We start from the raw sequence: 10,603 nt of genomic DNA, 5'->3' as shown, positions 1-10,603 counted from the left end.
TCTGTACTCCTCTGATGGATTTTTCACATTTTCGAACGTCTCATGGATTTTTGTGTCGAAGCCATCTATCGTTCGGGATTTAAACTAAAAAATCATTTGTCATATTGTGGGACAAAATCACGTGAGGAACAAAAAGTCAGCAGATCGATCAAAATAAGTTTCGTCTCCATCGGAAAAACCGAAAATTAAACAATTTTCCTGTAATTTTTCATCATCTGACTTTTCCGACAAACTCACAGCACAATGCGCTACACATTGGGATACACATTCGCGGGATCCGTCGTTTCGCTCAGCTCAATTGCCATCTTGTATCATGTCCTTACGGGAAAAGGCGAACGTGTAAGTGTCGGATGGTTTTTGGAGGAAACATCGCCTTATATGTGGGCAACTTTGGGCATTTCTCTCGCCGTTGCATTGTCAGTTGTTGGAGCAGCTCTCGGAATTCACACAACGGGCGTCAGTATTGTCGGCGGAGGCGTGAAAGCTCCTCGCATCAAGACGAAAAATTTGATTTCCGTCATTTTCTGCGAAGCTGTTGCCATTTACGGGCTCATTACAGCAATTGTGTTGTCTGGCATGTTGGAGCAATTTGACGAATCACTTTTTGTCGAAAAACCCCAACTCAAGGCAACGAATTGGATGGCAGGATATGTCATGTTCGGCGCTGGATTGTCCGTAGGATTGGTTAATTTGTTCTGCGGTATTGCTGTTGGCGTTGTTGGATCAGGAGCTGCGCTTGCTGATGCCGCAAACGCTGCACTTTTCGTCAAAATCTTGATTGTCGAGATTTTCGGATCTGCTATCGGATTATTTGGACTCATCGTTGGCATTTATATGACGAGTAAAGTCAAGATGGGCAACGAAGGCAAGTAAGAAGAGACCAAAAGACGAGAAAAATAGTCAAAAAAGCTTATGTTGTATTATAATTAAATATTGTTACTACCTAATATCAAATATCAATCATCAGAGAAAAAGTATTCCAGTTAATGTGTGCGAAGAATTCATTATTTTATTCGAAAATGTACTATAATATTCGAGTCTAAATATAAAAGATAAAAATAAAGTTGATGTACATATTTAGTTCCAAAAGTGTTGTTTCATTGTAAGTCTCGTGACTTCATGAAAAGTTAAAATTTAAACATATTTTATCTTTTGAAAAATTTCCATTCATGACGCATGCTCAAAGAGTCCTTTTTAATATTTCAAAAATATCCTGAAAAAAATCTCTCAAAAATTTCATTTCTTATTTTTTTTTTCTTATGAAAAAGAGAAAAAAAAATAGAAATTTAAAGAAATTTGTGATGTTCTTAAGAAACGTGATAGATTCGTTATCACTGACTCGAATGATAAGAATCCTTGAATGGAAACAAAAACAACAAAATTGAGAGAATAAGAGTTCATTGTGTACAAAGTTGAAAAAGTGCATTTATACAGAACTGTTAAATTGTATGTGAGTCATTGTCTGTGTGATGATTATTTGTTGTGTTAAGTAACATGAGAGCCCAATTTCAGCTGTGAGAGAACAACTACAGGGCGTTTCCATTTTCCCTTTCTTGATAATTTTATTTTTTGATATTTTTCATGACTTTCTTTTAAAGTTAAAGAAAAAAAAAGTTATTTTTTTTTTGCTAAAATTTTTTAATTGAAATACTCTGTACATTTCATTCAACAAACGCTTCAATAACACACCGAGAGAGAAGTCATATCTCTCTAAATAATAATATTGCCAAGCAGCAAAAATTCACTCACTCACTCATTCAGTCTCATTTTGTACACAATTTACTAAACACACGAATACTGTGTCATTGCTACATTACTGCTGAAATCAAGAGTTGCATTGTTTTTTTTTCTGTGTTGTATTACATTGGATAGCAGAAAATTTCAATATAAGGATGAATTTGTAATCCTTGTCAGTGTTCACAGCAACTGCAAACTGCACAAATTTGCATAAAACATATTGTTAAAACATTTTGTGACGAAATAAAACGAAGAAAAAAGCTCTGATACGAGAAAGGAGCTAAAAATATACAGTCCCATTGAGAATTTCTTGGATTGGGAACTGTTCGGAGCACAAATTTAGACCTCAAAATGATGTTCAACGTTGATACTGTCGTGAATTTCGAGCGAAAATGTCGAATTTGTGCGAGTGATTTGCTCGATATTTCGTGTGCCATCTCCATTTTCAGCGGAATCGGATTGGAAGACAAACTTCAACGATATCTCTACATAAAGGTGAGTAACGAAATAGTGTTATCCTGCGAGGAAGTGTAAAAAAAAGTTATTTCGCCATATTGGAAATGTATTGCACAGTGATATGGCATAACATATATGTAAATTGTAGAAGCATAAAACAACATTCAAACTGAATGTGTGAACGTACGTGTTGTACAAAAGTGTGTTAAAAATTTTGTTTTAGATTTCAAAAGTGCGTAGCCTTCGGATTTTGTGAGTAACTGTGAATGTAGTGTTTCTCTTTTGTTTTTTTGTTTTGTTCGTACGTCAAGTTGATACAATTAAAGGAACAAAAAGTGATGAGTTTGTTTGTTTTTATAATGAGAATGGAGACGCTTGGTATATTTTTATTTATATGAGAACGTCAGGTTAATAACTTTTTTTTTGTTTTTTTTTTCAGGTTACAAAAGACGATGAACTACCAAAGTCTATTTGCGCAACATGTTTCATCAAAATCGAGTCTATTGACAAATTTGCGTATATGGCAGCTCGCACAGAGGAAACTTATATCGCCTATTTAATGCGTTCGCACGATAAATTTCCGAAAACAAATCCTTCGGTTGTGATGCATCAAGATGAAAATAGCGTAGATAATATGCAACAGATGTCGTGTCAGAATCAACCTGTTCAACAACATCAGCAAAAAATGATCCTAAAGACTTATCGAAATCCTAGAAATCCGCGACATGTTGATCATATAACGCTTGAACAGATAATTAACGATCAAATTGTGAAAAATCCAAAAGGAATCCCTTTGCCGCCCACAATTGTTATGACAAGACCCATTGTTGATTCGTCAATAATTGCTTATCATGACTTGAAAATTGGGCAGCTCATCAAAGATGAAGAACTTTTGAAGTTGATTTTGAAAGCTTTAAAATGGATTGAAACGCCGGGTAACAAACGATGGGATTATTGGTTGAAAAAGTTGAAACAATCGAAATTTCGTGATGTTTTATCGAATCCAAATTTGTTGAACGATAGCGATTTGATGCAACTCATCAAAAGTTATGTAGGTCAAGATGCTCTTACTCTCTTCAATAGTGTTGTGCCGCCTCAACCGTACATTCCTCCCAAACAATTTCATGTTATTCCGACGCAAGCACCGACAACAAATTATCCCGTCGTTTATGATTCCGCAGATCAAGACAGTGTAACGCAAATGGAAGTTTCGTGCGATCCAAGTTTGTTCATTGACGATGAGACAACGCAAAACAGTACGCCGCCCTTGACGATAATTGATCGCAAAACAGGAGAAGAGATCCGTAATACAGGAAAATTTATTTGCTCAATGTGTCCCGAGACATTTTCGTTGAACAACGAATTGCAGAATCACGTTCTCACACATTTGTTGAATCAACCCACAAGTAGCGAAACAAAAGACAAAAAAAGTCGACAAAAACGTGCGCGAAAAAATCTCGAGAAAAATGATGAAATCCCAATTACGAGTGAAAATATGGTCAAATTATGTCCCCATATGACAGAATACGTTGAACGTCGCGGAAGAAAACCCAAACAGGATAATCATGATGCGAGTCTCGCATGCCCATATTGCCACAAACTTCTTTCAACCAAAGGAAATCTCAAAGTTCACATAAATGTGCACAAACGACGCGGCGAACAAGAAACGGAATGCAAAAAATGTCAAGAAGAATCTCAAAGTATTGTTGTAAATAGTAAACCTCTTCCGCCGTTGATTCCAGTTAAAGTCGATAAACCTCAAATGGAAAAGATTGAAGAACCAGCTGAAGAAAAAAGAGCAAAAAGTCCCGAAATTAAGCCGCCGAAGAAAGTATTGACTGAGAGACAAATGTTTCCATGCGACTCGTGTAACAGAATTTTCAAGTCGAAAGGTGCTTTGTCGATTCACTTGTTGAGTCACGCTTTAGAAAAGACACAAAAGAAACGACTCAAAGGAAAAAGATCGCGAAAGGTAAGAAGATAAATTGTCATAGAAACGCAAGATAAATTATTTATTTTTTTCTTTTTTGTATTTGTATTTAGGTTCATGAAACAGAAGTCAAAAAACGACGCACGCAAAAAACAACAGAGAAAATTGTGAAAAACGAATAAATTTGCCATTTTTAGAAGAAAAATTCTATTGAACCACCCTATAAAAAAATCTGATTAGAAAAATTACCATATAAATATAAATGTTTTCTGTGATTAATTGATGTCATGTGATTGAAATAAAATAAATATTATTTATTGAAAATTTAAAACCAATTATTTCCGTATGAGAAATTTAACGGATAAAAATTTTGAATAAAAAATTGTATGGGACCAATTTTTGATCCGAGTTTCAAGTTTCTTGTACAAGTCGAGATTTTAAAAACGTAAACAAAAAGCAACAAAATTTAATAATTTCGCTAAAAATTAAAATAAAATGGCATATCCAACAAATAATTCACAAATGTCGGATCTCTTAAGTCAACCAGGATCATCTTCGCAACAATCTTCACAAATTTTGACACAAGGAAGTAGTCTTCCGACAACACAATCAACGCAAGAGCCCATCGAAGGATTCGACGAAGACGAGGAGGAAAGCGAAACAATTCTTGATCCGACAGTAGCTGGAAGAAAACGTCTCTTCAGCAAGGAACTTCGTTGCATGATGTACGGTTTTGGCGACGATCAAAATCCGTATACAGAATCTGTTGATTTGCTCGAAGATTTGGTAATTGAATTCATTACGGATACAACACACAGAGCAATGGAAATTGGAAGAACGGGCAGAGTTCAAGTCGAAGATATTATTTTTCTCGTGCGAAAAGATCAACGAAAATACGCAAGAGTGAAAGATTTGCTTACGATGAATGAAGAATTGAAACGCGCTCGTAAAGCTTTCGATGAGATCAAATATGTTGGATCCGAAGCAAAACTCAAATGACCTCGATTTGAACTTTAAGTCTCTTTAATTAAAATATAAAATAAATTAAGTTTTACAATTCATCGTGTTGAGATTTCTTTGGGCATTTGCATTGACTACTTTCAGGTTGAGCGACGAGTTCCATATCCGAAGCAACTGAAATTGGGCTTACGATTCTCTTTGAAAATTCTTGTAGTAACAAAGTATAATAACAGAAAATGTTTAATGGTAACAAATTTTTTTCAGCGAATGCTCTTCCTTGACGCCCAATTTCTTTGACGACATCATCGTTTTCACGAGCAAACTCAAGTTTCTCTACCAAATCGCTCAAATCTCGTTTTATGGGAATGTAATGTTCCATTGGCGTTAATTTTTTGTAAAAATGTTCGTAATACGGCGAATCTTGTTTGAACACAACTGCATCGCCTGCCAACAAATACGGAAATCGATATGCAGCAACAGTCCCATCGATATTTATCTGATATTTGTATTCGAAAAAGTCAAAAAACGAGATATGAGGTTGTGTTGGTCCATATTTTTGCATACTATCATCATCGCGAAAGAAGAAAAAGTTTGTTAGAGAAACATTGAAAAGTTCGGGATACTTTTTTCCGATATCAATTAAGTCTAATCTCTCTCTTCGAGCATCTCTTCCTCTCCAAAATGCTTTGTTTTGTTTTTCATTCCATTCGTATTTTCGTTTTTGAACGGATAACATATCCAAACTGACTCTGCCCATGTTTTCGAGAGACGCTTCTGTGATGTCGTATGTTGGCATGACAATATCAAATGTATCATCGCTTCCGCACCATGAGAATATCGGAAAAATTATTGTTCTTGAATGTCCTCCTTTCTTTACGAGAGGCCAATCTCCCAAATTGACGAAAAATTCAACATCCGGCAATGTCATTAAACGACTCAAGCTCAGCAAAGTTGCATCCATGAACATACTGAAGCCCGTATACTTCCCGTAACATTTTCTATAGATTTTGTTCAGTTTTACGACATAATTGCACAACGAATTCGACTCTGGATTGCTGAATTTTTCGAGTAACTTTGGTTTTAAATGCGTAAAATTGACACTTTGGAAAGGCATCAAGTCGTTTTTGATCTGCATCTCCTTGTGAGGACATTTTGCATTGTTCATCCATTTAATTGTCGATTCCATGGGACAAAAGCACTTTTCGGGTACAGTAATTCTGTTTTTGAAGTTATATGGAGAATTTCCAATGTATTGCCCATCATACAAAACTTCAATTTTCATGTTCACACATTCATCAATTAGCTTGTAACGAGCAATTATTACGCCATCATCTCGAGGAATGGTATTTACTCCATGTCGACAATTTCCGTGTGTTCCTCCGCTTCCTTTGATCTTAACTTCTAACTTTCCGGGCAACTTTTCATTGATTCTACAAAGTATCAAAGGTTAAAAATTATTCAAAAAAAAACCTTTTTTTATGAACTTACAAATTTCCATGTTTATCCAAAGGCTTGATGAAAAAATATCTTGCCGGCAAAACGATATTTGGAGACAATCCAGGCCCTGAAATCTCAAATTTGTATGGAATATTTCCATAAACTATTGGTAAAAACAGAAAAATTAACAGAAACATTGTTCCATGTTATTGTTTTCTTCGCCTTCGTCTTCGATCGAACGAAAACTGTCAAAAATGCCAAAACAATAACAAAACATCGAGCGCAAAAATGGATTTGAATAACACTAAATTATCATTAAGGGAAGAAATTAAGCAAAATTGGGATACACTTCCTGTGAAATACGATAATTTTAAGGAATTATACGCTCCTGTGCACGAAGAAGATGATAATATTGAACAAATACAGAAAAAGGTAACAAATTTTGATGTTTTTATATCGCTTGCATATAAAAATTCATTATCTGAAATTTCATTTTTTTAAGAGAAATTTTGAAAACACGTTAAAATATGCGATAACAAGAAAATCTCTTTCACCGCCAATCAAAACGAGCTCTAAAGAAAGTTTGACAAGATCATTTAAATCTCAAATAATCCAAAAAGAACACATTGAAAGCATCAAAAAGGAAAACAGCGAGAAGCAGGCGTTAATTAAACGGATGGATGAAGCTATCGAAGCTTTAGAAAAAGTAATTGAAAAGGAAGAAAGGCCTGAAAACGAAAAGGAAGTAGAACAAAAAGTTTTATTAACATTGGTACAAAAGGATTTTATCAAGCAACAACGATTTTTAGTGACAGCTGTAACAAAACTTTTCAAGGGACACGAAAAAGAAGCAAATTTCATATTGAATGTAAGTTTTTTTGAATTTTGTTTAAATAAATAAAAATTTATTTATTTTATTTTTGCAGGAGTTATTCGACGCGCACTTCGAAGATGTTGATAAGTTTATCGACGTGACGCAACGTAATGAGGAAATTGTAAAAATATTGGTAGAATCTTGTTTGGTTGAACGTTTCAACGAAAACTCGAACAAGATAAAATTACGTCCTATTCTGTAACAATTTTTATCGCATTTTCTTTTGGTTCATTAAATGCTTTCTCAGTTTAAGTTGCTTATCACGGAAACTACTCTTTATCTTGCGATGTTCTTTGTGTCGGATCATCTGGAAGTTCTTGTTCTTGCGTTTCTCACGATTTGTCTTCGAGCAATGGATATTCAAACGACCATCTTTGTATCCGAATTTCTCTCTGCCTTCTCGACCTTTTTGCATGCTCTCCAATCGAGCTTGTTTATCTGTGCGACGTTTCTTGTAAATCATTTCGATGTCATCTAACTTGACGAATTCCTGACGTTCTTGTTCCAATGGGCGTTTACGAGCATTTGTTACCTTTTTCTTCACAAGCTCTGCTTCGATTCTTGCGAAATCCTCATCCGTGAAAATACGTGTGAGAGCAATTTCTTTTGCTGCTTCCTTTTCGTCGAGAATTTGAACGCCGGAATTTTCCTTTTCTTTATCGACAGTGACTTCAGTAGATTTTTCTCCTTTTTCTGATTCGTTTTCTTCCTCTTCTGAATCTTTGTCTTCTTCTTCTTCAGAATTTTCTTCGTCTTCAGAATCGTTTTCTTCTTCATTTTCATCATTTTCGTCTTCTTCATCTGAACAAGTTTCGAAATCGCTTCCAAAATCTTCTCCATCATCGTCGCTAACATCAACCCATTCATCATCATCTTCGCGTTTTCGTTTCTTTGAGCCCTTTTCTTTGACAGTTACTTCAGGAGCAGCTTTCAACAATGCTTCTGCTCCCGGAATGGTTTCTACCGCTTGAATTTCTCCATATTTCTTCGGTTTTAATTCAGCTTGTGCTTCTGTCGGGCGTCCTCGATCCTTTTTGTGTAACAATGCGGGAAGTTGTTCTCTGTACAATGCAATTAACGATCTCGCTGCCATTACAACTGACTTTTCTTTGTAATTTTTGTACAACGCAAGATCCCGTAAAAGATCTTCGCTCATTGCAAGAGGACAACGAGAACAAATTTCACGTGCTGCATTTAAACCAACTGCCATAACATCGCTTGAATTGCGTTCTGTAACGAAATTATTGACTAACGTTTTGATAAGAGGTTCAATAATTTCCGGAGGAATTAATTCGTGAGATGCTTGAGCCGCAAATTGCAAAATTCTCGTAACTTGGCGTTGATGCGGTTGCATAAATCGCATGATGTATGGATAGAAACTGAACAAAAAGAGTTCGTGGATACCAATGAGACGTGAAATGACATCCAGATGCATGAGTTTTACCTCAAAACGTTCGTTTGTGCTTTGAAGTTGTTTGAAAAGATTCTCTGCCATTCCCTGTGGATTGTGAATCAAATGTACGGCGGAAAAGTTGAACACTTCAGCTTTCCTTTTCTTCTTTTGTGCCTTCACGAACAACTTTTTCGCCGAATCGAGTTGCTTTTGACGTTTTTTTGTCTTTTTATTCACGCGATTCGCCATAATAGCACTTTTCAAATCAGGTTCATTTTCACTGTCATCCGATTCCTCTTCTTCTTCTTTATCATGCCCAAGGAAAAACTTCAACGACGCAACTTGAACTTTGGTGCATTTCGAAAAACATCCAACTGTGGCAATAACATTTACCGTTTTTGCATCATTCCAAACATTCTTCTTGTACAATTCAATCATAATGTCAATTGACATTTTCGCAGCTTTTGGCATGGCATTTTTGAGTTGTGAGAACATGAAATTCTGTAACGTTGAATTTAGCTTCATATCCTTATGTTTGGCATTCATATTTTTGATGTCTGTAATGATGTGTGTCTCCAAAAAACTTCGCAAATTCTTGTCTTGACAATTTAACAACTGAAAGAATAATTCAAGAAGATCCAAAGCTGATACGAGTTGTTTGTTACGCAACAAAATCAAGGCACGACAAAAAGTATTTCGCATATCGGGATCCAAATTCGTTGAATGTGAACGTAATAACTCGACAAGTTGCTGAGGGAACATTTTCAGCTCTTCCGGATAGCATTGAGCAACCTATGAAAGGTAAAAAAAAGTTATTAAACATTCGAAATAATTACAAAAAACTAATTTTACCTGTGCTAAAAACATCACGAGCTCATCCAACTTTTTGTTTTCCTTGTCGGGCGACAACTTGAAGATTTCCAACACGCTCTCATAATGACGATATTGTTGCAAGAAGTTATCTTTGTATGATTCGGGATCTCGTTTTATCAAGTTTTGCAGCTGAGGCAAATTATCCGGCAATTGATTATTATGTCGCACCATTTTGAGTGCTTATTTTAAATAGAATAAGCACGAAACTGTCACAAAATGTGCTGTGAAATGATTTATTTTGAAACCAAAATAATAAATTTTCACGACACGTTGTTTTTGTTGTGACAGAAAAGAACTTTTTTACGAAAGCAACCCATGACATTGTCACATATGGTACTCTTTTTCAATAAAATAAAACACACACATGTAAAATTCAAATAAATGCCGTTATTTGTTAAATTTTAAAAAATTCTAAATTTCAAGTTTTTTGTTAAAAAAAAATAAAAAAAAAATGAAAAACTCAACACTTAAAAGAGCATTCAAAGACAGTTTTAATCAAGTGCCTCTATGGGAGTATGCAAAATAAAAACTATGCTTGTTTTTATATCGGAACAATCCAACGGGGAACAATATCACAGTTGCATGTCTCGGCAAATATTTTACATAGAATAGTTGGAATACAGATATAACATGATGGTAACAAGAAAAACATCGTCGGAAAATTTGAATTTACTTTTTTTTTATTTTTTGTTTTAAAAGTTGTATCGAAGAAGTTCAAGGGATTTAAAATATGCACACACATTCTTATGCAAGGAACTACAAAAAATGACAAAAACGCGATAAAGACTCGCAAAAGTGGTGTTTGCTGTCAAGACAGTTTCCTTGAACATGTCGTTGTTTTTCATGAAGAATAAAAGCTTTTTTTTTTATCGATTATTCTTGAAAAATTATATTCATTTCTTATTAATCTATGGTCAGTAGGAAAAATGCAAGATAATTTTTA

At 34.9% G+C, this 10,603-nt stretch overlaps 6 protein-coding genes across 6 annotated transcripts; 4 read left to right on the top strand and 2 right to left on the bottom strand.

Annotated features, from left to right (window-relative positions):
• The first annotated feature begins 116 nt into the window (after window positions 1-116).
• Window positions 117-1,080, top strand: LOC134829408 (V-type proton ATPase 21 kDa proteolipid subunit c''). The gene has a single exon (XM_063842460.1). It carries the CDS (start codon window positions 244-246, stop codon window positions 871-873), a length of 630 nt encoding a protein of 209 aa, XP_063698530.1. The 5' UTR covers window positions 117-243; the 3' UTR covers window positions 874-1,080.
• A 713-nt stretch (window positions 1,081-1,793) lies between these two features.
• LOC134831577 (uncharacterized) lies at window positions 1,794-4,391 on the top strand. The gene is made up of 3 exons (XM_063845332.1): window positions 1,794-2,232; window positions 2,633-4,165; window positions 4,237-4,391. The coding sequence occupies exons 1-3, from the start codon at window positions 2,089-2,091 to the stop codon at window positions 4,303-4,305; spliced, it is 1,746 nt and encodes a 581-aa protein (XP_063701402.1). The 5' UTR covers window positions 1,794-2,088; the 3' UTR covers window positions 4,306-4,391.
• Window positions 4,392-4,566: 175 nt separating this feature from the next.
• Window positions 4,567-5,180, top strand: LOC134831065 (transcription initiation factor TFIID subunit 13). The gene has a single exon (XM_063844707.1). The coding sequence runs from the start codon at window positions 4,619-4,621 to the stop codon at window positions 5,120-5,122; it is 504 nt and encodes a 167-aa protein (XP_063700777.1). The 5' UTR covers window positions 4,567-4,618; the 3' UTR covers window positions 5,123-5,180.
• LOC134831064 (protein O-glucosyltransferase 2-like) lies at window positions 5,124-6,745 on the bottom strand. Its single transcript, XM_063844706.1, has 2 exons — window positions 6,572-6,745; window positions 5,124-6,513 (listed from the first exon to the last, which is right to left on the bottom strand). Exons 1-2 carry the CDS (start codon window positions 6,715-6,717, stop codon window positions 5,175-5,177), a joined length of 1,485 nt encoding a protein of 494 aa, XP_063700776.1. The 5' UTR covers window positions 6,718-6,745; the 3' UTR covers window positions 5,124-5,174.
• A 50-nt stretch (window positions 6,746-6,795) lies between these two features.
• On the top strand, window positions 6,796-8,258 carry LOC134829399 (uncharacterized). The gene is made up of 3 exons (XM_063842450.1): window positions 6,796-6,952; window positions 7,023-7,388; window positions 7,447-8,258. Exons 1-3 carry the CDS (start codon window positions 6,809-6,811, stop codon window positions 7,594-7,596), a joined length of 660 nt encoding a protein of 219 aa, XP_063698520.1. The 5' UTR covers window positions 6,796-6,808; the 3' UTR covers window positions 7,597-8,258.
• On the bottom strand, window positions 7,404-9,936 carry LOC134829395 (protein SDA1 homolog). Its single transcript, XM_063842449.1, has 2 exons — window positions 9,640-9,936; window positions 7,404-9,579 (listed from the first exon to the last, which is right to left on the bottom strand). The coding sequence occupies exons 1-2, from the start codon at window positions 9,829-9,831 to the stop codon at window positions 7,603-7,605; spliced, it is 2,169 nt and encodes a 722-aa protein (XP_063698519.1). The 5' UTR covers window positions 9,832-9,936; the 3' UTR covers window positions 7,404-7,602.
• Window positions 9,937-10,603: the final 667 nt, after the last annotated feature.

The sequence above is a fragment of the Culicoides brevitarsis genome, chromosome 2 (genome assembly GCF_036172545.1).
Source record: "Culicoides brevitarsis isolate CSIRO-B50_1 chromosome 2, AGI_CSIRO_Cbre_v1, whole genome shotgun sequence".
Taxonomy (NCBI): domain Eukaryota; kingdom Metazoa; phylum Arthropoda; class Insecta; order Diptera; family Ceratopogonidae; genus Culicoides; species Culicoides brevitarsis.
The sequence above is the reverse complement of the archived record's forward strand: the minus strand, read 5'-3'. Positions and strand labels throughout refer to the sequence as shown.